This window comes from Phalacrocorax carbo, chromosome 2 (assembly GCF_963921805.1).
Source record: "Phalacrocorax carbo chromosome 2, bPhaCar2.1, whole genome shotgun sequence".
Taxonomy (NCBI): Eukaryota; Metazoa; Chordata; class Aves; order Suliformes; family Phalacrocoracidae; genus Phalacrocorax; species Phalacrocorax carbo.
Window position 1 is genome coordinate 131,978,783 of NC_087514.1, and position 26,071 is coordinate 132,004,853.

General features: G+C 38.1%; 1 protein-coding gene across 4 annotated transcripts in view; it reads left to right on the forward strand.

The window, feature by feature from the left end:
* Window positions 1-26,071, forward strand: part of OSBPL3 (oxysterol binding protein like 3) — a 93,653-nt gene that overhangs the window by 61,380 nt on the left and 6,202 nt on the right. For 2 of the 4 annotated variants that reach the window (XM_064444410.1, XM_064444412.1), the window contains exons 12-23: window positions 1,393-1,523; window positions 4,342-4,449; window positions 7,323-7,457; window positions 8,157-8,250; window positions 11,339-11,589; window positions 13,497-13,634; window positions 16,363-16,426; window positions 19,505-19,583; window positions 21,694-21,838; window positions 23,090-23,234; window positions 23,905-24,031; window positions 24,600-24,722. In XM_064444410.1, coding sequence (XP_064300480.1) covers window positions 1,393-1,523; window positions 4,342-4,449; window positions 7,323-7,457; window positions 8,157-8,250; window positions 11,339-11,589; window positions 13,497-13,634; window positions 16,363-16,426; window positions 19,505-19,583; window positions 21,694-21,838; window positions 23,090-23,234; window positions 23,905-24,031; window positions 24,600-24,722 — 1,540 coding nt within the window. The remainder of the gene's footprint in view (window positions 1-1,392; window positions 1,524-4,341; window positions 4,450-7,322; window positions 7,458-8,156; window positions 8,251-11,338; window positions 11,590-13,496; window positions 13,635-16,362; window positions 16,427-19,504; window positions 19,584-21,693; window positions 21,839-23,089; window positions 23,235-23,904; window positions 24,032-24,599; window positions 24,723-26,071) is intronic. The other 2 variants (XM_064444413.1, XM_064444414.1) reach the window with 1 other exon arrangement.

The following is a 26,071-nucleotide window of genomic DNA, read 5'->3' on the forward strand; positions in this document are numbered from 1 at the left end:
GTACTATTTAATAGAGTATCGTTTTATTAAGAGTACAAAGAATTTTTTTCTGAAGTTCTTTACCCTTTTTTGGAAGGGGTGTGGTATAGGGAAGACAACTTTTAAATAAAATGCAACATTAGTACTTTAGTATGTAAATTTTCAAGATTTATTAAGTTAGCACGCACCTTATTAAATGACATTTAAGGTCACTGAAGGTTCTGGTCATGTCACCCACATATGAAAGGCCAACATAAAATAGATCATAGTGGGTACATCTTCCTCTCCACCTGATGAGAATACTGTTAAAGATTTCTTGAAAAAGGTTAAAGTATGAAAATTAGCTTTGGTAATGGTTTGCAGTGTTGAAATATACCTTAAGAATATTTTCTTTTAAGAGTAAATTAGGTTATATCAAATACTCAGTGGAGTGGTGATGATTCACGTTAACTCTGAGTGGATGACTAGAAGAGAGGTGTTAGAGATTCCTTGTTCTTTGCCCAGATTTTATATCTCTGTTTCCCTGTAAATTGATACGTTTTTGCATTGACAGTTCTCATGACTGTGCTACAAGGCATGATTAGGCCCTCAGAAATCCTCTAATTCTCCAGTTAGATGAATGTTCAAATCCCACTTGAATATTACTTGAATAAATTTTTATTCTTTGTGGTTAAAGAAAACACGAAATGTCTTAAAAGTAAAAAAGTAAGGAAAGTGTGTTTCCCCTTTAAAAATCTAGTTTTTTTTTAAATTGCATCATCTGTTGTCTGATTTGAATGTTTCAGGCTGGTGATAACTGCCTTAGGAAGGAGTAGAAGAAGCAGCGTAATATGCACAACATTTGGGATCTGACCCTTTGGGTCACTAAACCATCTAACAAGCTGAAATTTCTTTATCCCTAAAAGAGATAACAAAACTCAATGCCACAACTGACTTGCTTGTGGGGAAACTACTAACCCTATAGCTGTGGCACAGTATGTGTTATAGCTGCTTTATTTTTTTTTCTATTTAATTTTTTTTCTTCCCTCTCTTCTTCTCCCCACTGGAATTCTTAAAGGAATGTGGAATAGAGTCATGGCTATCTGAAGAGTCAGACTAATTGGGGAAGAAAAGAAAGTGAAGAGCAGATGTGGTTAGTTAGCTTTGTTGCCATCTGTCACAAATAATCAGAGCAATTTTGACTGTGGCTAATATAGTCAACATGGTAGCACTCTCCATAAACGTTTCTCCTACTAAAATATCTACCCTATAACCTTGATTAATGTTACTTGTTTTTAGTAACCCACCCTGGATCCCTCAACCTAAATTATTGTTTCTGTCACCATAAATGACGTTTCATTGAAGCTTTACATAATTGGTGTCTGTACAATTGGTAGCTGTTTTTAACTGTCACTTCTTATGAAATGGTTCTAGTTTACTTCACCTTGAGGTCAGCTTTCAGCACCATATCTACAGAGAGAGAGAAGCTGAAGCAGATGCTGGAGCACGATGCATCCTCATCTCCATCTGCACAAATAGTTGGCTTGAAGAATGCCTTAACATCTGTAAGTGACATGCTGAAGTTCAGCAAGCTTCATGCTTCATTGTTGTCAGATACTACTTTTTAATTTCATAGTAGTTAATTTCTGTTTCTTTACTGTCTGTTCTGTCCTAGAATTTGCAGTATTGAATCCTAGCAAATTGTTATATAAGGTGTTTTTCAAAGATTCTTTCTTAAATATTAAAGGTGGTGTGAAATCACTGAAGTTTGATAGATTGATATAGGTATATGGTATAATCTGTATCATTTGATGTTCAGTATCAGAGGGCTGCTGTGTGACAATGATTCTACTTTCTCTCAAAACATACACTGTTTAATCACTCAGTTCTGGTAGGTTGCAGGTTTCCTTTTCCTCTTCTTTTCCTAAACAGCACTCAAGTATTCACTGTATGACTTGGCATAAAATAAAGGTGAGAGTGGCTGAAAGCACTCAGCTGTCCCATCTAATGCACTAGAGCTTCACCATGCTGTGTCAAGACACTGCAAAGCAAATTCAAGTACAACTTGTTTATATTCCAACCCTAATTATCTGTCAGTTCTCTAAAAGCAGCAATGGAGCCGCTAGGGCAGAGTTCTAAATGACAAAAGATTGCGCTTTTTAGAAAGGTGGGGGGTTTTGGTCGGTGTGCTTTTTGTAATTGGTTGAGACCAGAACTTTGGGGTTGGTCATGTTTGAACACATCAACAACCAGTGATCTGATTTCATAGCAATGAGGGCCATCATTACCGTGGTCTTAAAATTTCAGTGTTTGTTGCAAATTCCTAACCAGAGGAAGGGGAGACTCTCTGGCGTTGATAAATGAGATATAGATAATCTTAGAATTATTTCAGTATGAAAACTTCCCTTTGCTTTACAAAAGCTGCATATGGTTATAGTTTTTTAAGTGTGTAACATGCCTCTTTGCCAGATCTTTAGAGGTCGTGATGTCTTCATATTATTTATAGAAAGCTGAAACCTGTTGCATAATAACAATACTCACTCACTTACACTTCTCTGATTTTGGCTTTCAGATGTTCCACTTCTGATATTTGAATAGGCGACTTTTATTTTCCCAGTGTTTGCCTACTATTTTAGATCAAAAAATACATTTTAAGATCTGGGAACTCAGTGAACACTCAGCATGAAATTTTTTTCCTGAGCAATGAAATTCTGTTGCCTGTCTTCATCTTCTAAATGTCTTTTAAGTCGTGCTTTTAGGTCTTATCTGATACTTAATAAGCCTTTTGTAGCCCATCCAGAAGTCATCTGTGGACCTTGGCAGTTTCAGCAGTGGTTAACACCTGTGAGAGCTATTCTTAGCTTGCAGATCTGTAAAGGCATGATGCCAACAGAAATTTTCTCACCCTGTGCAGCAGAGATCCTGTAGAAGCTTCCTTTGAAGACATATGGAAGCACAGATATGATAAACTTGACACATTTCTGAGGCTTCCTTGCAAAAGAGTCCTGTGTTGATGACTTTGACTTAGTGTTTGTTGTTGTTCATTTCAGCTTGTTTTCTGTACATGAGGAACAAAAAACCAGACTCACAGGTTGAAAGCTATCAAACATAAGTCTGTTCTGCTCTCATCAGTCTGGCAGGGGAAGAAAATTGAACAGATTTAAAGTGGATAAAACACCACAAAATTAGCATCTCTGCCTCTGCTTCTCCCTCATTAAGATAGTATCCTTGACCTACACACAGTCTAAGAAAAGCAAATACAGGATGGGGAAAAGAAAAATATTTTTGTGTTGGGGGGAGGAGGACAATAGAGGGAAGAAAACACTTTGTAGCAAACAATGAAAATTGGAAGATGCTATTATAGGAAAGCAGCGTAAATTCTCTTTTACACTTATTTGATGCCACACAATGTACAAAGTACCACACAATGCTGTCCACTTGAACACTTGACACAGAAGTGATATATACCTGTATGGCAAATTCAGACCACATATATGTAAAGCCAGAAATTACTTTCTTCCCTCTGTCATCACTGTGAGCTTACTGTCTTTTCTGCCCTCAAGACTACTTCCAAAAAAATTCCTGTCAAAATCAGGAGCATTGGTGGAACAAAGCAGGTGTGAAAACAGCAGGGTGCTCCACGTCCTGGTATTGATTCAGACCACTAAAAGGGGCATTAAGTCTTTGGTATTGTTCCAAAATTAGTAACCCAATCTTTTTTTCAGAGATATTTTCACTGCAGGCAGGATTGCATTCTCTTCCTACAAGTCTACTCTGACATCTGTCCATCAGATGCACCCAGCATGAGTAAAAGTCATGTAACAAACATGAGTTTGCAGGAGAGACTTTATATTCTGATCAACGCCATTATAAGCTGATAGGACACAAATTGTACCTGTACCTCTCTGAATTTAAATCTTATTCCTTTGTCAGTGGAAGGCAAAGGGAACTGTCAGTATACCAGACTGATGGTAAAATCCAATGTTTTTGGCTGTGGCAAGAGTCAGAATTGGTGTTGAGAGAGGCTAGGTTGAGGACGGGGTGAAGGAAGGGAGATTGAAAAGAAAAAAGGTGTACAAATTCATTTATAAGTCATTAAATCAGCTTGCAAAACTGGTAACTTGAAATATCCCTGCCATCTTTGACCGTTTTTCTCCATTTATGTGTCTCTTCCCTCACACTGAACAAAGATAGTTTTGAGAGGTAAGGAACAAAGTTTGAAGCATTCATAAGAAATGATTTGCTGAACCAGTAAAATAATCATGTGGTGGTGGTGTTTTATACTGCACTTTAAATACTCTTCACCCCTTTTTACACAATAAATCCACAATCAAGTTAGTTAAGAGAACTTTATATCCCCAATATTTTTGTTAAATATTCCAGGCAATAGCACAAAACACAGATCTTAAAGACCGGTTACGCAGAATACATGCCGAATCTATGATCCTTGATTCAGCATCTAATGCAAAATCAAGTCCAGATTTGGTGAAGGTGGGTATGGATTTTCTCTTTCAGTGATGTCTGTTCCTCAAGCCCCTACATCCAGACAGTGCTGCGTAGCTGCATCTTGTCCTGTTCTTCGTGTCTTCCCTATGGTGTATTGTGTTAGTAAAATGAGTCTGCTTTTATGATTATAAGTAATTTCTCATGATGCATTGTGTAATACTTGATTTCAAAGACTTTCCTTGTCAGCAGTTTTCCTGAGCACACTTCCATTGCTTTTTGCTACTGGTTCCTGGTGTTCTCCCTCGCCTCCCGCCTGCTTCCCATTCAGCATGAGCAGAGCTGCTGCCTTGTTTCCCTTGTGCTACTGTTTCTCTCCTCCTCATTTCCTTGTTAACTTTCCAGTTCTGTAGTTCTTTCTGTTGCCTGTCTAAATATTGCTAGCTCAGAACGCTGGCTACCGGTGTGGCTCGTCTGAGGTTTAGAACAGCTATCAGACATTTCCATGAAAGCATCAAAGAAATGAGGCATAGAAGAGCCCTTTCAGCCGTTTAGTTTTCTTTGTATGAAGCCAGGGAGCTTTCTACATATCCAGTTAGCCAGTTTGAGGCGTACTGATGTTTAGACAGTTTTTTGGCTTGCTGCAGGAATGTATGTGAATAGGGTGTATTTATAGGTCATAGGATCTAGGTGTTAATGGTGCTAGTGAGAGCAGCTAGAACTGTTATTTCTGATGGATTTTTCTAAATGTTAACTCATACAGAAACTTCTGCTGTGCTTATAGTATAAATCTTTCATTAGAACTTGAGTGGATGTAACGCTGGGTGTTTTATATAACTTATTTCCTTTTATTTTTAAGGACAGTTTAGTCATTCCATCTGTTCACTTCCAGTTTATTTCTGTTTTAGTGGAGCTGTGTTTTGGTCATATTTAGCTGCTTGGTTTTCTTTAAGGTAGTTGATCATTCTAATGCCTTTTGCTTTTAATCCCATGAGAATTTGAACAGCACTTAAACTACTATCCAGACAAGCATTAATGCATTGGTTTTTTTAGTTTCAGCAGTTCTTTATTTTCTCATTTAATGGAGGTCCTTGCAATGACAATTTCTGAAACTTCTTCTATGCACTATATATATACACACACACAGAGGACAAAAATAGCTTTCAAAAGGCCCTTCAGAGATTTCATTCATAAATTCCCTCTGGCATGGTTTGGGATGGAACTTAAGGATGAAATCATTTATACTGGAGGAGTTTTGGTTTAGATTTGTCTGAGGACTATGATACAGCAGTGCTGCTGTGATGAAGACAAGGTCACTGTACAAAGCTTGGCCCTAAATGATATATCAGGTGCTAGGACAGACTAGTGAAAACTGAAGCAGTATAAACTAGTATCTCAAGCCTTTGCATAAGGTAAAAGTTTAGTTTGTCTTTTGGGCAGTTTATGTAGTAGTTTATCATGCCAGAGTGGGAACATGAAAGAAGACAACCTGAAACTCTCATGTGATAGATATAAAACCCTGCTGTTCTTTTATGAGCCTTTCCTGCTCACTTTACTTCTCAGATTCAAAATACTATTGGAAACTATCAAAGTAGCCATGCTTCTGTGTGTAGGATTTTTTTTTTTCACTTGTAGGCTAGTGTAGGCTTTCCCACAGAAGAGGCAGTGTTGAGGTTTCCTCTTTTCTTGTTGCTGTATCAGTTGTTTTGGGGTTTTTTGTTTGGTTTGGTTTGGTTGTTTTGGTTTGGTTTTTGTGTTGTTGGTTGGGTTTTTTTGAAGTCTTTTCTATTATAACAGTTTGGTTTGTAACCATGTCACCATTATCAGCATGTACTGAATAACATTCCATACTATAGTAAAATCTACCAGCAGAAAAGCTTTGAAAGAAGATTTGTCAGTTTGGTTATAGACTTGTCAGATCATTCGATCACTCATTACATTGTTCTGAAAGTAAAACACTACAATTCCTGCAAAAATATGATAGGGCAGTCATGGTTACAGGTTCGTAAAGCATCTCATGCAGAAAAGCTTGAGAGCAGCTAATACACTCCTGTGGGCCTGCTAGCCCTTTTTCTTAGTGTTGCTGGAGTTATCAGGGAAAACAACAGTGCATAGTGTTCTCCAACTTTTTTTACGGTATCCACAGAATGAACCAAGCCTCACTGGTCACCCTGCCTTTGCTAGGCCACCTTTTGGAACTCTACTTATGCCAATGATTTGTAGAGCTTCCATGAGAGGAGTTAGAGATCTCTATGCAGTCAAACGTGGCTGCAGCAGCAAAAGCAATGTCACTTATGTGGCTTTGATAATATATTGATTTTGGTTAACATGGAACTATCTCAGGTGTGGATATGAAGGAAGGCTTTCCAAAGCACAGCAGCATAGAAAATTATCTGGTGAAGAGAGTTGGGAAAGCATTGCTATTATATAGAAAGCAGCTTTGCTCCTCTGAATTTTGTATGCCACTGCACCATAGGCTTTGCATTAAACAAGGCTTGTGAGGAAAAGACTAATTCATTTGCTAAGATCAGAAGGAAATGTGAATCTAGAATGTAATACATGAGATGGGAGTTCTGTTCTTTTGGGGCTTTTTGATTATACCCTTGTGTGTGTCTGGCGAAGTCTCACAAATATCAAAGCATTTTTACTTTTTTTGGGGGGTTAGGAAAAAGTACATGCAGTGCCATAACTGATTTATTGAATACGCATTGCTTTTTTTCCTTCCTTTTTTTCTTCTCCTTGGTCTGTTTTACTTTGGTTTTAAATCCCTCTTTCAAACACATGCTACCTTTCACTAAATCGGAGAGGAGCGTGTGCAATCTCCTCTGTGTTTTACAGCCCTTTAAGTTATGTGACTGTGGGATTGCATGTATAAATGCTATTTGTGGTACTTCTCTCAAAACTCTATTTCTTTTAAACAGGAAAATTCAAGAGAAGAAAGCAGAGGTCTGGTTCACCAGGTCTCCAACGAAAGCAGACTGTCTATAGCTGACTCTCTCACAGAATTTTTTGATGCACAGGAAGTCCTACTGTCTGCTAGCTCTTCAGAAAATGAGGTCTGAGCTTTAAGATTGACATCATTCTGATGTAGTTTCTTACCTGCTACTTGACATGCAGTCTTTCTGAGTGCTAACTGCACATCAGATGACTGCCAGAAAATGAAAATTTTCAAAACATTTAGAAATTAATGTGCTGCATGTATTTATTTGTCATTGTCTCTTCACAATAAAATGTAACAATTACTATGGAGAAGTCTTATATGCACAGAGGCAAATGGCAGTTAGGTAGCTAGTATGCAGATACTGCATATACTGTACTGTCTGCCTTCAGTTGTTATACAGGTGCTTATGAAATTGTGTTCTACAAATATATATTCATACCTGTCCTTGTGGTACCTGTAGGTACATTGGGGCTGATATCATGGATATTGAAACTTAATAGTTCATTTTGTCACCTCTCTTGGACTCCATAAAAACCTTGGCTTTTGATATGAGGAAAGCCTTTACCTATGAGGACAAGAAGATGAAGCATGTATCCACTAAAATAATAGTTGAATTTTCAGTGATAGCGATCTCTCCCAAACTCAATTGTGTCATCTTAGGAATTCTTACTACTTTCCCGTAATACTAAAACACAGCTTAAACAGCTCAAATCTATGAAAACAATAATTGCAATGGAAAGTAACAATTTTCATGTGCATATGGGGTTATTTTAATGAGTGATGTATCTTGCTCATTTCCCCGCCCCACACTCAGGTATCAGATGATGACTCATACGTAAGTGATATCAGTGATAATGCCTCAGAAGATAACCTAAGTAATGACATGGAGAATGAAAGACAAACTTTAGGTAAGTTCAGTGTTTTATTATATCATGTTTTGATAATTTTCTTTGTTTCTTTTTGTTTGGGATATCTTTTTTCTTCTCTTACTGGAAATAATTTGGTATTACAGGTTTTGAGATGTAAACAGCCTGCGTTTTTTTCTCTTACAGCATCAGGCTGGTTTTGAACAGCACATTCTGACTAATCTGGGCCTGAGCACCACTGGTTACGCAGGATGGCGGTTCTGTATCAGCAGAGAAACGCCTATTTTCTTGGCTTCTTTAGTGCAACTCCCACTCCTTTCCAGTTCCTTTCATGGCCACAGGATTTTTCAAAGTAGCAAGGCTTAGCTGCTTTCTTTTCTTCAAGTAGCAATTTTCTTATTGTCACACTGTTTTTTCAGTCTGCAATTTAACAACCACATTCAGAATTCTGTTGTTTTTAGCAGAACTCACTGTTTAAAGGAACATGAGAATAATTACATACTGGCAGGCCTGGTATATGACCATAAGGGTTTCTTTTTTTGCATGTTTTAATCGTGATAGCCTTGTTAGTACATATGCTTATTTAACTGTCTTGCTAATTAGAGACATAATCAAAAAAAGAGGGAGAAGAATTGGTCATAACAAACTAATTGGCTTTGTGCCTTCAACTTCTTTCAGCTAACCACAATGTTCTTCCCACTCTATCAATATATTTTTATCTTCAAAAATGCTCAACAGTGGTTTCTTACTAGCAGCTGTTTCCTCATCATCTCCAAGGACCAGCAGAACTCTGTGAACTTGGGTAGTCTGATGTGCCTGGAGATCTGTTGTATTCTGTAACTGTTTAAAAATGAAGATTTTATATTTTTTTTAAATACAGGAAAGAATACGGATTGATTTGTCTCATGATCTGGACCTTAGAAAACTGTACTAGTGTGGCTGTTCATCTTCTTGTAACAAAGACTATTACTGAAGCTCTTCCGTATTAGCAGCACCTCCACATGCTTCTGCTACCTGCTATTTCTGTGCTTTGGGCAGCCTGCCACTCCCATTAATAGCAAACTGGATGTCTTTTTCCTGCAGGGCTTTAGCTGAACCATAAATTGTGGGATTATGATAAAATCCTCTGGCCACTCTAATATAGACAGTCAGACCAGATGATGGTAATGGTCCAGTTTGGCCTTAAAAGTCATTGAGTCTAGCTGGAGGTCAGATGTCTTAAAGCCCATGCAGTTCTGGTTTGGAAGAGCTGTGACAAATTGTTGCTGGCCATTTGTCACAGTCCTTCTAAACCAGAACTGCATGGGCTTTTCTTTCATGGGAGGTGGGCAAACTTCACTCTATAGAAAATCTGGTATCTGAATATGTTAGTTGTTTGTCTGCTCTGTTTTGTTACCATTTTACCCCAGTTAATGGGCTGTTCCAGAATATGTAGTTCAGTCAGTTAGTATTCTGCTTTTAATCAGAAGCTATCGAAGGACATATCCAAATCCCATTTCAGAGACGTCTTTTGAACAAGGCTGAATTTTTAGCATTTACCTCCTTCCTCTCCAGATATCCCCTCATTCCTGAGGTATCTAAGGGAACATCCTTCTTTTTGGCCTCTTCTGATATTAAATAAATTCTTCCAAGAGGGAAGTATAGGAGCCAAACTCTTAACAGTAGAATTGTTTTAGGCAGTGTTTGATTCATAGCGTCCATGCAATTTTTATGCAAAGAGATAGGCAGTAGACTGCAAATAGTTCACCTGTCCTTGTAACAGTAACTCAGTCATAGGAGATGTTAGGACCTCTGCTTTGTGAGTGGCAGAAAAGATGGAAACTTCTTCCTCAAAACGTTGAGGCTCTTGATTACACTTGAAAAACTCCATCTGAGGCATGGGCTAGCATACATGGCAGTGATGGAGAAGTTAGCTCTTGTGGTTGTCTGCGCTTCGTCACTGTTGGAAGCCCTGCTGATATTGTGCTTATGTCAGTGGACCAGCAGAGGAAGTACTGGTTGAAATCGTGCATTTAAGGGCAGTGATTATTTGGGCATGTGCAGCACAGGAAAGATGTGCTGCCCAGTGCTGTTGTAATTCTTCCAAGACAAAGCTGTGTGAGGAAGGCCAGATGAGGACAAGGATTGACAGAGTGAGGCTACTCCTGAATGTCTCCAAATAGTAACTGATTCTAGGGCAGGAGCTTCCTAGCTGCTTCTAAGGACGTGTAAATATGAAATATGTTCTTTTAGTGGCAACCGTATTCCTCTCTGAAATGAGACTGATGTACAGCTAAGCAATGTAATCACTTCAGACTAGTGCCTGTTGCAGAAGTTTGTAGCTCTGTCTTGATCCTGCCCAAAATTATTTCATGGCACACTTAAAACTATTTATCTTGTTCTGGTTGCTTTGACATAGCAACGCAGACCTCAGATATTTGTGTCAAGGACTCTTGACATGAGTATTTTTTTTTTTTTTTCATCAGCAAACCCATAGCTCCACAGTTGCTTCAGCTTTTCCACCTTTAAACCAGCCCATTTCCTCACCAATGTATGGGCGTATCTAAAAGCTAACATTGCTAAATTTTTTTAAATGCTAAGTACTATGGGGAGCACTGTGGAAAAGCCTGCATGTAAATCTGTGGTGCAGTAAATTTCCCTGGTAGGAGTATTCAAAACAGTAGGAAAAGATAGGTAGGAGTTGTTATTACACTTGGATCTGTAAGTTATGCCTTGCCTTCTGAGAAGTGTCAACTTAATTGAAGCTCTGTCAAGGAGGGAGGTTTTATGTCCCTTAAACAGATAGGAATCCATCTCTGTTACAAATAAAATAGTTATAATATTTACTCTTTCAAATTCCCTGGAAAGCCTGAGCCTTTGTTATAGCATTTAAGGGGAAAGAAAGTAATTTATGCGTCTTTTGTACCTAGCATTTACATTGGTTAACACACAGAAATTATAATCTTGTTCTTAATTTTATCATTTTTATAACAGGCTGTCTTCAAACCACAGTGAAATACTTGACTGAATTGTGAGGGTGGAAGGAAATTTTGACAGAAAAAAGATGGTTGCATTTTAATGTGTGCTTGCAAAGGGAATGAAACTAAGTAAACAGTGAATTGACTTGTTCTGCCACTTCCTTCCTTTTCAGACTGTATTTCTGAAAGTGGAATTGGATGCAATTCTAAACGGAGAACATGTTTACCAGCTCCATGTCCTAATACGAGTAACATCAGCCTATGGAATATCCTGAGAAATAACATAGGAAAGGATCTGTCCAAAGTGGCCATGCCTGTTGAATTAAATGAGCCACTTAACACCCTTCAGCGTCTCTGCGAGGAGCTGGAGTACAGTGAACTACTAGATAAAGCAGCACATACGCCTAATCCATTTGAACGGATGGTAAATATGTTATTCCAAATACTTTGTAACATTTAATATAATTAGAATAGAGTAAATATATAAAAACAATCTGCCAAAGAAATTAAGACGTTATGTTCCATTTTTCTTTTTCTCCCAGCTGAGAGAGGCAGACTCTCCAAACATGTGTCTTGTACATACTTACCTACCCACGATTTTTGACTCTTCTATGTAATTTCTGTTGTTGTGCCAGGAAGTGTCTCTCAAGTAGCTGCCATGCAGGGTTAAAAACCATAGTAGTAGTTTAGTTGTCTTTTACAGCTCTTACTCTGTAAGGTTCAAAATTTACAGCAAAAAGGGAGGGGGGTTGAACTAATATACTTCCCTCTTGAGTATGAAAACTACAATATATCTTTTTTTTTTTTTTAAGGGTGTCTAATCTGCTAACACATTTGTGTATAGAGGATGCTGGATCTTCCAGCCCTACACTACTGTGGTATCTTTATATTAACTAAATGAGCTCCATGTGTTTTATTAGCTAGTTTTAGGAAGTTTTATGGCTCATCTAAAATGTTCAGGATCTCAAAAATGGGCAATTTGAATGTATGTTGGGTATAATAATTGTCTCATCTTCTGCCAGCACAGAACCCTGAATTCAGCATTTGTCAGAAGAACAAGAGAAAAAAGTGTTTTAGTTGTTCTGCTTCCAGGTGCACAAGAGCTTCTTAATATGTAAGCCTGTAAATAAAGGATTAAAAGCTCTCTAAATTCTCTTAAATGGAAGCTATAGAATGTCCCTTAAACTGAATTAAGCCTTTTCAACTCAATATATCTTATCTTAAAATGAGGTTATTAATGAATGTAAATAGTCATGTGATAAATACTGTTTGAAAAGCCCCTTACTCCATTCTGACACTCTGCAGGCATTACAATTTGGTGTCTGTTACCAGAACAGAGGGTGTGGCTATTAACTGGGGTTTTCCGTGCATAGATTTTTTGTTGTTGTTCTCTTCAGAACATGTGTTGGAAGGAAAAGGAAATGAGCAGTAATTTTTCATATGGGAGAGAAAAGAAGCCTTTTCCCTCCTTCCCACACCCAAGCATCTGGAAATTACCTCAGAATGGAGTATTCTTTGCCTTTGAGAAATTCCTGAGGCAAAATTAATGCTGGTTGTTGCATAGTAATTGCAATAGTTCACAAAAGAGCCATTCTGAAGTGCATTCAATTTTTGAAATTGTGAAAGGGAGAGCATCTACACTTTCACAAGATGAGGAGAAGGGAGAAAATGGCACAAGAGAGACCTGAATCGAACAACCCCAAATTCTAATTCCTTGGGTTTATGAGGAGTTATGCTTGAGTTGACTGCAATGGTTTGGAAGGGTTACCTGTGTCTCAGTCATAATCAAGAACAGTTTCATGGTTAGGTAATAGCACACAGCAGATAAAAGGCAATTCAATTCAAACTGCATTAGAAATAGCAAACTTGGTGAAAACTTCCTATGCTGTTTTTAGCAAAAAGGATAGTTGGTAGATCCATTGTATCACAGACCATAATTATAAAAGCCAGTTATAATAACAATTTAAAAAAATCTAACAGTGATTTTTAAGGTTACTGCTTTGAACTGTGTTGCAAAATGCTAAGCCGTTTCAAACAGTTTTCAGAAATGTTGTTTTCAGTTGATGAAATTTGCAGTGTTTAATCCTAATAATTCTATCCCTGGACCATTGAATGATTCTCTGAAAACTGAATCATTCTCTACTGTGTGAGCTAGTCCCTAACTTGCAGGAGGCATGCATGTTTGTAGCGTGCAAATGATGGGGAAAATACAGAATCTGATGTCAGGATAAGACTTTTTTTTTTCCTTTCCGTCTGTTAAATACGAATGTATAGCAAAAATTGTGCATGGCTGTGGTAAATTAATTAATCAAAATTCCACGTTATTCCCAGGTGTATATAGCTGCATTTGCAGTCTCTGCATATGCATCCAGTTACTACCGAGCTGGCAGTAAGCCATTTAACCCTGTGCTTGGAGAAACCTATGAATGTATTCGTGAAGATAAAGGTTTCCAGTTCTTTGCGGAACAGGTATTGTATGCTGCAACCCTTAGATTTGCTACTCAATACACTGCTTAATTCTAAATGCATGGCTGCAATCCTCTGGAATTAATAGCAAAATACAAAATTACTTCGCATAACCTGAGCCCAGCAAATCTCAAGGGACATTGCAGAATTACAAATAAAGGAAATTGTTTATTGAGGAATATCGGCTAACTCTGGGATGGTACATGGCAACCAACAGCTGACGCTCAAGAAGCAAAGGCTGGCAGGCTGCCTACTCCAGTAACTAGATAACCTCGTTGAGTAGAGTGCAATTCCCCGTGCTGAAATCTGATTGCGACTGCAACAAGCATTCACATTCTTGTAATTTTTTTGTGCGTGATCATTAAAAATACTGTATCTTCAGCTGTTTAATGTCTTCTTTTATAAGAAATATATGCCTTGTATGAGTCAATCAACCACTAATATTTTCTATAGCATCATGAATATTTCTGCTTCCTGTCCAAATACTTCATGGGCTAAGCTTTTGAAATCTGGTACCACAGCTCAGTAGGTGAAGCATATATACAATGCATCAAGGTCTGAGTGTTTATGGAAATTATTCCCCAATAGGAGAATAAATATTAAGTATGGGTGAAAAATATTACATTTAAACCAGCCAAGTTACCAAAATTGCTAAGCTTGAGACATACATTAAAAAGAGGTAACACTTAAATAATCTGGTGCCTACTAGAGTAAGAATCATTGAAAGCTGTCTCGTTCTGTCTAGACATAACAAAAAAAAAAAAAATCACAAAAAGTGCAGTGGGCAAGGGTATACAACCTAGAAATTTGATCAGAGAAAGCCTTCGAAGAGGCTTCTTTTGGGAAATGAAAAGTGTTTTTGACCACCTCTGAAGACACAACATTTTGTACATAATGTTTTAGAACTGACAAAAAGGAGTGCTGTGTGTTTTTTCGTTAGTCTCAGGAATGTCACAGGCAAGAGTAAAAATAAGGAGGGGGAAAAAAAACCCAAAAACCAAAGAGTCAAAGCAAGAATGAAATTTAATGTTCAGTAATGTATCTGGTTTTTCATTGTGTTACTTCAGTTCTAAGATGATGTGTATAGAGCACTGCAGTTACCAGTGTAACATCAAATTGGAGTAACAAAGTGGTGAATCAAGGTTGGTACTGAGCTTAATGTTACACAGAATTAAAGGAAGAGATTTTCCCCTGAATATTTCATAAATCAGTACAAAGGCTAGTTTTTCTAAAGAGTAATCTAATACATGGGGGGCTTGGCCTGTTAACAGCTATTGTTCTAATATGTGCAATAAGTGACATGAGTTTATAGAGTAGTAAAGTTACTGTAATAGTATGGCGTGGAGGAATATTAAGAAGGGAGGGCAGTATAGGAGGAAAGAAATTTCCTGCAGCTTGCAAGCATTAAATACTTCTCTTTGCATCAGAAGCTGGTGCTTGTTGTGCAAGCATTTTGATGCTTACTCTGGATAACTTGTTAGTGCAGATAGTGTGCAATCCATGGAATAGATAGGCAAAATGTATAATGTAACAGAGATCCTGTTCTATTAGTAGAGTTTAGACTAACTCCACTTAGCACCATGACTTTACTCTGGAATTATACCAGTTTAAGTGAGAGCCAAGTTTAACCCATGAATTATAGTGACATCTGGGGTTAATCTAAGTGCAGAATGTGAGAGAGTGAGTGTTGCTCTTGGTGGATTAAAGCATAGCTGAGAGTAATTAGTTTCCTTTTTTAAAAAAAAAAAACAAAACCCAAGGAGAGGATGTTTAGTAAATAACTGGATGCCTGTGGATAAAATGCTTGATAACTGATTTGCAAAATGAGTAACAAAGAAGGAAGTAAAACTGCATTTGAGCCATGTAGGTGGTTAAGAAATTAAATAGTGGGAAACAGCAATTTGACTTGAAAATAAAGTTGTCTTTATCAAAAGAACAGTAGGCATCAGAGAGCTGGACCTGGTCAGTTGTCATGTTCACCCAGAAGGGAGAATTTACAGCTAAGGAGGAGTGGCTGCTTTCACTTTGTGCAGTTACTTTATTGTTTACTGTTTCCTTTTAATAGTCTGCATTCTGTATTTTTTACTCAGTCTTTGCTTTGCTCTTTCGGTTGTTGCCCTAATTCATGTATGTGCTAATGCCCAAAGCCGATAAAATGCAGTGTGCGTAGTTAGTTTTGCGCTAGAAGGGAACACCGGGGCTGTCACTACTGCAGTAGTAGGGATTGTTAGATGGAATTTCATGGCTTGATTTCTCCACCCGTGGCCCCTAAGAGATGCTGATTGCTGTCTTCTCCTTCATAGTCAGGGTTTTGTGGGTATTTACTGTACAGAAGAATTTCCCCCTTTGGGTTTTTAAGTTGTTGTCTGTGTGGTCAAAGTGCTGCTTCTGTTACTATATGAAGAGGTTGTAAGGCTAATTGTAATTATCACCTTAGAGGCAATATACAAAATATAGTTAGATTTTTTTCACTTGCCGAACAAAATTCACAGGCCTTTTAAAATAACTGTTTCCCATTTCTTTCAAGGATCCTTAGGTCTCAGTACCTAATTAATCTCACTGACTCCCCCTTCAGGACAAACTGCAAAAGGAAAGTAAATGCTCAAATTGTAAATGCCATGTATGAATGAAAAAGTAAGGGGAATTTTAAAAAAAAAACCCAAACCAAAACAACTGCTGAAGTGTTAATATGTCCATCTTTTTTTTTCCCCTTTTCATGTCTTGCTATTAGGTCAGTCACCATCCGCCTATTTCTGCATGCCATGCTGAATCTGTGAATTTTGCTTTTTGGCAAGGTAACTCTTCAGTCTATCATTTACTTTTACAGTGTTCGTAATATTTTCATTGTATGTCTAACATGAAATATTCAGAAATTGGGAAAAGGTGAAATTCCCTTCTTAAATTGTATTAGAATGGCTTTAAGAAATGCTAGCGTATACTTACTCGCATGTTTCTTACTTGGATGTTCTGCCATTATAAAAATGTTCAGGGTTTTTTTTAATAACATTAATTGATTATTCTTTTAATGTACATATCTCTGCATTTCTTTAAAATATGTTTGGTTTGGGATGGTTCTTTAGTAAAGAGTTGTACCTACCTCAAGCTATTTATAAACAAACAAGCCAGAACACAGCTCGAAAAACTACAAGTTAAATCCTGAGCCTTGGCAGATCCTGTAAACATGTTCTGAAAAAACTTCCAAAATGAGCATAACAGTGAGGATAAATATATTTACCATTTCTCTGCAGGCATTACTACAGTATTTAAGATTTCATGCTATTTAGCTACTAACATTGTGTTTCAAAAAAAAAAAAAAGTTTTGGAGCTTTTGGTGCTGTGTAATGCCGATGACTGACAATGTCAGCCAGCCACAGTACCTGTGTGGTTAGATATTTTTGGAGTGTACACAAAACATAACTGTGCCTTTTTAACTCAGTTAAAATCCTTCACGCAGAGGTTTGTTAATGCACAATGTACCCATGTTATAAGCTTTAATTCTGTTATGGTGACTTGATTATAGTTATTACGGATGGAGCCATACTGAACAGGCATTGGAACTCTGTCATTAGTCTGCATTTCATTATTCAGTATAATTCTTTGCTTCGTAAACAAATATAGGAACAAGAGTCCTTTTGTTCTTAGCTAAAAAGTAGAGATGACCAAAAATTTCAATAGCTGAATATTGTATAAATAAGACTAGATAGCAACCTGTCTTAATAAAAACTGATGAGATTGATTTGTTTAACAGATCTTGACAAAGGTTATCACACAAATATCTTAACACTTGCATATGGAGAACAAAGCTTGTCTGTAAGATGAGAGCTGAGAATCTGATCAATGAGAGTCTGAGATTTGGTCTTGATGAGCACTGGAGGCTCAGTCAGGGTACTGCAGGGTTTTGCTTTGTTCTGCTTTGTTTTTAAATGTGGCTAGCTGAGCTTATGGGAGATCTAGACAATGATTTTTTTTTTCCTCCAATGCAAAGGCCGTATGTAAATGCTGTGGCCTCTTGTTATGGGGCTATATTAACTTATGTGGAAAGGTTAGCATCAAGTTAATCATAAAGGTAGCTTGTCAATGAGGTAAGTTTTCTGTGTGCAAAGATCTTTTCACTTACCGTATTATCTCCTCAGCCAAAAAGGAGAGGGTCCCGAGCAACGTTGCCAGAGTAGTGCTGTTGTCTCACCAGACACTGACCTTAGCTCATCTGTTTCAACACTAAGAAATCTCTTGATCATCTCTAGTGAGCCAGAAGACTGGGTTCTGACAGAGACAGTTATTTTGGAAATTGCTTCCCTGACTTACGAAGCTGACTCTGCTTTTGCAAAGCAGTGTGGACACATGAACAATGGAAATGCAAAACAGAAAATCCCAGCTATTACAGCATCTGTGCCTGAATTGGTCTGAGCATAGCTTTGAAATAACACTTCGCTTTTCTTTGCTGTCCTAAAATTTTTGCACGATCAAGTTACATACTGGTTCCCAAGGTGTTTCCCATGTACTGATCTCTGTGGGACAGCTGTGCCATTTGTGAGAACATAGGACATAACACAGTCTGATAATACATTTTAACTGTTAAACTCAGCAGGGTGTGCCTTTGCCCCTTCTCTTCCATCCCACTGCAGAAGAGAAAGCTAGTACAGAATTCAGCTCGACACCATCGTAGTCAACGTAGTTTTGGACCTCTTATTGTGCAGTATAGGAATCACAACGGAATTGCTGCACTATCTTCAAAATTTATTTTTTTTTTTAAATAAAAGGGGGTTCTTTTCTCAAGTGGTAAGAAAAGGGTTACTTTTTTCATGAGGAATTCTGCCCTAAGTCCCATTCCAGCCTTTGCAATGGTAGGCAGCTTGGTGTAGCTCAGTCCTATCCCTTGAACATATATACTCAGGAGATACGTAATCTCCTAACAATGGTTTTGAGCATCTATCTCTCAGTCAGCATAACAGCTTGCCCCCACGGTTGCACAGGAAAGTGTTTTTGTTTTCCTCGTGTTAGTACTAGCATCTCTGTGAGACTAGAGATTATTTTTCCTTCTTTTTCAGATGGGGCCGGGAATATGGAGTTCCTAGTGTCTAATATAGCAAGAATATTATTCCCCTGAGCTCTGAGGTTACTATGAAAGTTACTGTCTGATTATCTAGCATAATTTATACTCCTGCTGTGCTTCTCTGTCCATGTTTCTTTCTCTTCCAGGTGTTTTTGCTTAATAAATTTGGCTAAACTTGCATTGAGATTTCTCATCTTTTTTTGGAGAAATGACGTGAGATTTGGACACGTCTTTCTGTGAGTCAGACAAGATTTTAAAAGGCCAGTTAAACTTACAGAGGAAGTCGGACTAAATCCCTCTGCAGTTTCGTGCCCTTTGAAATATTCTTCTGTGTTTTCACTGTGGATGTCCTTAGTTGCTATATTTCTGTATTTTGAATTCTGGTTTTGTTTTTGGAAATGTCTGCATTCATTCACTAGCAACTGAATTGCAGATAAATATATGCTGTCTATAGCTTATTCAAATTCACAGAATCACAGAACGGTAGGGGTTGGAAGGGACCTCTGAAGATCATCTTGTCCAACCCCCCTGCTTGAGCAGGGACACTAGAGCAGGTTCTGATTCCTCTCTTTTTCAAAAGTTTTTGAGAGAGGACTTTTTTAAACCTCTGTTACTTTGCTATTTAAATAACCGATAACGTAATGAAAAAAAAACCCAAACAAAACCATGTTCTTGAAGGTCCACAGCATTCTTTAAGCACTTTTATTATGTTGCACTTTGTTATTTTGCATTTCTTGAAAAAAACATAGAAACCAGAAATAGAATCGTTCACCCATGCTTATGACTAAACCGGTCTTTTTTTCCCCTCTTCCTGTTTCAGATGTAAGATGGAAAAACAAATTCTGGGGAAAGTCCATGGAAATAGTTCCAGTTGGTACAACACATGTAACTCTTCCAGCGTAAGTGCTCTAGTCGTGCATTGCTGTTCACACACAGGCACACGTATGTGCTTGCACACACTGAAGCCATGTTTACCCACATGAGAACAAGCTGTGCTGTGCTGTGTTAGACCTTTGGAAGAACTGGTGATTATGATTTAGTTCAAAAAGGGGGAGGGGACGGAGGGGGGACGGGGGGGAACAACAAACCAAAACCAAAACCAGAAGTATGTAACAGAAGCACTAACTCTTCCAAGGGTTATAAAAAACAAAAGATTAAATAAAAACATACATCACTCCTATGTATCTTCAAAAAAACCAAAGTTGGTATTTTCATACTTCAGTTGAACTTCAAGCTTTGTGTATTTTAGACCCCCAGGAGAAAAGTGCATGATAGCGGAAGCTATGAATTCTTTTGCTTGAATATGGGTTTGGGGGAGACTGTGTTGTTGCTGTCTTTCATACCTATATTTGTACGGACCCTAACACAACGTGGTCCTGGTCTGTAGTGAGGCTGATAGCTATCACCACTGCATAAATAATTATTGTAAGTGATAAATAGAACCAGTTGCATATCTGGTGTTTATCATCCAAGGAAGTAAGCAGCCATTGTAGTTGTGTCGAGTATAGTTGGGGTTTTTTGTTTGGTGGTGGTTTGTGGTTTTTTAATAAAAATCTGCAGTGTTCCTATGCTGGCTTGTCAGAGTGCCCATTATAGATCAACAGTTAAAATCCTTCAAAATTTGGCCTATATCCATCATGTTTGCAGAACCAGAGGTCTTAAGGTTGAGTAGTACTCCAATTAAATCTCTCCCCCAAAGACAGCCTACAAAATTAATTATTCTGTCATCTGAAAAAAAAAGAAAAATAACCCAAGAACCTAGCACTTAACAGAATAAGCATGCCTTTTCCTTTTAAGTGGGTAAAATTGTGATATAGTAAGATAGTATCCAAAAGGTAATGTATAAAACATGCTGTGTTCATAGCGGATAGCCTAACCTCTGGAGTAAAAGGTCTTTGGGAGGTGAGTTGAGGGTTCAGACGCAAGGTAACTAATGGATTAGGCCCATGGTGGGCTGATGAACTGGAAAATAATGTGATTCATGTGTGGTCTTGGTGTTGCTGGTTTGTATCCCTGTGTATCTGAAACAGAACTGGGCACAAAAAAGGTACTGAGGCTGTAGGCAAAAATGAAGCATTAGTATTAAGGTTATTTTTGGAGCACATAAAGTATTCTTAGCATGCATAATAAAGCATGTGATCTGCAGGTAGGGGCAGGAAAACAAGTTACCGTGGGGTAAATTGGCTGCATATCTGCTAGTCTGTAAAAACTGTCCTTGTACATGCTCTTACAAAGCAGCAAGTGATTAAGGGGATGTAAGGAAAGGTTCTAATATCCTTATGGGATGTGTGTGAGGCAGTTGCTGTGGGGAAACTGGTGCTGTTAAGATTACCCTTTACCTGACCAGTAGAGATTTGGCTATCAATACCTAGAACAAACTGTAGAATATGTGTCTTCATGAGACTTTTCCTGAAGTTTTACAAAGCTGTTTTATAATAATATATACTTCTTTAATAAAAGGTAAAATACTGTATTACCTATTAGTATTTTTCATCTCTCTGTCTGCTGTCTTCCCGTGGGCAACTGCATCTTGAACTGCCTGGTGAGAACTTTTGTTCTTGCCTGAAGCACACACATAGGCTAAGCTTTGAGAGCTTGAGTCAAGCTCATTCCATTCAATAATTCTTTTCACGACTCTGGTGGTCCATGTCCTTGTGTGTTCAGTTGTCACTGTGTTACAAGCTATGAAATGGGCATTTCAGCCAGTAGAAGATATTAGAATGATGACTTTTGGAAACTTAAAACTGGTAAAGAGGGCAAATAAATTGAGAGAAAACTGAGTTCAAGGCCAGTGTTTATAGCAGAAGTGAAAAGGGTTTTCTGGGAGACAGGATTGTTGTCACAGGGTTTGTTTCTGAGAAGGTGTGGGACAAGAAGATGAGGCATTCCAGAAAAAAACAATTGGTTTGTGAGGTTTTTCTAACACAAGTTCTCTGCAATTTTTTTCACAAGTTTATGAGCTTGTTTGAACATGGCATGAGATTTTTCTTGTGTGTATTTTTCTTGCAGTTTTAAAGACCATTTTGCATGGAACAAGGTGACATCTTGCATCCATAACATCTTAAGTGGGCAAAGATGGATTGAACACTATGGAGAGATCATAATCAAAAATCTTAACGATGACACTTGCCACTGCAAACTGACTTTCATAAAGGTAACCACAGCATTAACCACAACAATGCTGGCAGTGCCTTTTCTAACAGATACAACAGTGGGTGGATGCCCTCTGCTGAAGCTCAGTACAACTGCTCACTAGGTAGAGCCAGACAAGAAAGAAGCAACAGCTTTCTCAGGTGATTCCACTTGAGATGCTGAAAAGCATGGGGAAGGGAAAGGAAGAAGTACAGTGAAAAACAGTCAGTGTTTGATGAGAGAGATAGGCACAAGGTGGTTTACCACATGCCTCCTGCTAATGCATTGGCATGTGCTGTGGTCACATTCAGTCAGCAACGGTAGAACCAGTGCTTATGTGGGGTGCTTCACCCAAAGCTCTTTCCTAGCCCTTCGCAGGTACTCAGAGGAGCTGAAGTGAGAGGTTGTGGTATTACTCAAAGCTTTTACTTCAGTAAAAGGCATCAAGATATGACCTCCTCAGGAAATGCCCTTGTAACTGAAATTAAAATTTGTTTTTGGCAATAGATGACTTCTAGTAAAGGAAAATCAATGAAAACCTAAAACTATGCCAAAATTTCTAACCTGAGAAATAGTTTTGCAAAGCATGCTAGGAGACTTACCTTCACCTGCATTTTCTGTATCTGATTGCTGGAGAAAGGCCGTGCTTTATGTAGAAACAGTACATACATATACAAGCTAAGTACTTCAGCATACCTATGCAGCATGGCATGCTCAGCAGAAGGAAAGTTTCCTTTTGTTATTTGTTTTCCTGAATACTTTGTGCTTTCTAGGAAGCATTAGGGTGATTTTTTTTTCAAATACTTATTTGAAAGTGCTGTAATGTATTTACAGAGTTGCAGTGGATGTTCAGAGTTCAAATTTTAGAGATTGAGAGCCTGCAAGTCTTACACCTTTGATATGGTGAATTGTCTAAAGTGGAGATTACTGTATCAGTTCCTTCTCTTCCTCTTCTGCCAATTTGAGGAAGATGTGGATAACTAAGTCAGGAGTCAGTGTTACCTGTCATTGGGCAAAATTCAAGGTCAGCTTTGCTTCACCTAGTACTGCCCTGAAAAAAGGAAAACAAAATAATATTGTTCTCATCAATAGTATTGTACTAAGCTGATTAATAGTACTAACAGGAGTTATTTGCATATGGTATTGTAATACACACTTAAATGAATAGTTTCCGTTTCAGAAAACCACTCGATAGTGGTGCTACTGACATGGCAAAATCACTCACACTTGATCTCTTATGCACCTTTTCTCCCCTTGTTTCTTTTATTTCTAGGCAAAGTATTGGAATCCAAATGCACATGAGATTGAAGGCAGTGTCATGGATAAAGCTGGGAAAGTTGTGCATCGACTCTTTGGGAAGTGGCATGAAAGTTTATACTGTGGGACAACTTCATCTTCAAACTGCATATGGAGAGCAAGTTAGTGATCAGGATGGCTTATGTACAGAACTTAAGATCTGCTTGAGAATAAGCTTACTATTTTCATCTCTCTGTTAGGCCCCAGCTTCCTGTTATTTCTAGGTGAAATATTAGATTTTTGTCAAGCATTTAAAATTTAGACCAGAAGAATACATCATTTAATGTAAATAATATGGAGAACTTAATCCCATGGCTTCCTGCATTTTTACCACTCTCCATCATTTTCGTATTTGGGCATGAACTGGGTATTGAGGACTCTAAAAGGAAGAAAGGAAAAAAAAGAGGAACAAAACTCCACACAAAAAGAGGGGAGGAGGGTGGTGTATTTCTTGTATTAAACATCGGACGATAGCCCCCAAAGTCCAATTCTGTAATGACAGCCACATCTGAACTTCTCCCAAACTCGTGGGGTTTGAAAAAGCACTATGATAATAGCATGGCCTTTATCACATTTCTTCTCTGATTCAGCTGAGAGAACAGAAGTCTGTTTTGTTGCAGTGCAATTATCAAGGGGATTGTTCTCTTTTGTCATGTTATTAAAAAAACTTTTATTCTCCTAGATTGAGACCGTGGTTCAGAGATGAACAAATGACTGAGGGGAGCTTGGAATTTTCCTTCTAAAGAAAATAGCTTTTAATTGGAATTCTGAATGTACTCTTTTCTTCTGTAGATCCGATGCCTAAAGATTATGAACAGTGGTATGGATTTACTCAGTTTGCACTAGAGTTAAATGAACTGGATTTGCAAACTAGGTCATTACTCCCACCCACCGATACACGTTTTAGGCCGGACCAAAGGTAAGAAATTTTAACTCTTAAACAGCTTCCTCCAGTAGTTGTTAGTCTTCTGTACACTCACTTTACCCTGTGCTCAGACTATTTTGTGTAGATAATAGCAGGGTGTTTCTATTTTTACATTAATGTGCATCTGTAAGTCATTTTAATCACTTATCAAGAAATGGTCTAGTGATTATGGACCAGTGTTTCCTAAAATTGGCTCTCGCATGCTTCTAGATAACTGCCTTTCCAAAGATGTTTAAAACTTCAGTACTTCAGGTACTGGATATTGAGTGTACTGTCTTTGAATAGCCAAAAATTGAGACACTTGAAATTTCTTTCTACAGTGGAATTTCTACTGTTGCTAACTTCCAAGGAAAACAATATAATATAGCAATGACTGAGCTTGTTATGAGAGTTACTTTTCCCTAAGTGCTTTTTGATAGTGCGGTTCTCTGCAGATGTAGCTGTTTACCTCTCAAACACTGTGAACTGCCTGCTGTAAAGATTAGATTCTGGATCTCTAGAGGACCTGGCAAAGATGGGAGGCAAGAGCACCAATTGTCTCTTTTCACCACTGGTGCCACAGGTTTCTAGAAGAAGGGAATATTGAAGGAGCTGAAATGCAAAAGCAGAGGATCGAGCAGCTACAGAGAGAACGACGGAAGGTGCTGGAAGAAAACAATCTAGAGCATCAGCCTAGATTTTTCAGGTACTATGTAATAATATGCTATAATTTCTTGAAATTCTTATTATAGTTCTGGTTCTAAACTGCCATAGAGCAGGCTCCAGTTTTTTTCCAGGTTTCTTCTGTATTCTTGATTTTTGTACTTTGGCAGTGTAGAACACTCCCTCCAGGCTTAGTTAAAACTCAGGATTATGTGTTGCTTGTTCATTAGTGCATCCCTGAATTTCTTAATATTTTTGCCTTGATGGTGATTGATATTCAGTCCACATTTTGCCTGAATGGCAAGGTGAAATAGCTGGATTTAGCTTAAATACTTCTGCTGAATGCAGTGGGATTGCTTTGTGCAGAAGTGTGCAGAGTTGGTGCCTTTCATTGCCAGAGCTACTTTTGTATATGTTTCGCCTGTATGATAGGGAGAGAATTCTCATTCAGAGGGCACTTTATTTCTTCCTGTTGTAAATCAATTAATGGGAGACTTCAAATGCTGAAAGACATAAATGAGTGCTAATGAGGTCATGGCCTTTTGCCCTCCAGCTTCCCTGTTCTCCTGCAATGTAAGAGTTGGAGCCAAGGTGAATGTTTTATTGCCCTATGTATCACAGTTAATGGATCTGGGATCCTAATTTTTTTCTGGATAGGTAGATACTGTACTTCTGACGAGCACAGAAATGTTTAAAATCCCTACTTGTCCAAGGAGATGGTGAGCTAACTCATCACATGTCCAATCATACCTGCCAAAGAGAAGCATATATTGCTTCCAGCAGGCTAAAAAGATGAGATAGAGATGAAGTCTAATACTTTGTAACTGTGTATTCACAATGAGGACTCTGGATGGGGATGAGGGTTTGAATCCTCATAATGAGGATTTGAAAATTGAGACTTGTGCTAGAGATTTAAATAACACAATAAAAACTTGAATTACTATATAGCAAAATGTTACCCAGAGTTACAGTAGATATGAATTATGCATTTGGCTTTCAATAGTGATTTCTCTCTTCAACAAATCACAAGCCTTGATTTGCTTCAAAGACTAATTTGCTGTTGTGCCAAAAATGTACACATGATTAAAAGCAGACTGATTCCTTCAGGGTACGGTACCTAGTGTAATGAGTCTTGCATCCTGACTGAGAGCTACAGGCTCTTTTTACGCAATAACCGTGGAGAGCCATCTTTGGAGAGGTAAAAGGAAAGTTTTCACTTTCCACTCAAAGCTGTCTTTGAGACCACAAAATAAACCTGGACTGTAGTTTCAAGTGCTAAGCACTGGCACGTGACAGTAAAATGAGAGTGTTGATCTCAGCTGGACGCTAGGCTACTGAGGTGCAACTCCAAGGCCCAGTGCAGACTCCCTAAGCTATATTGCCTTGTTTGAA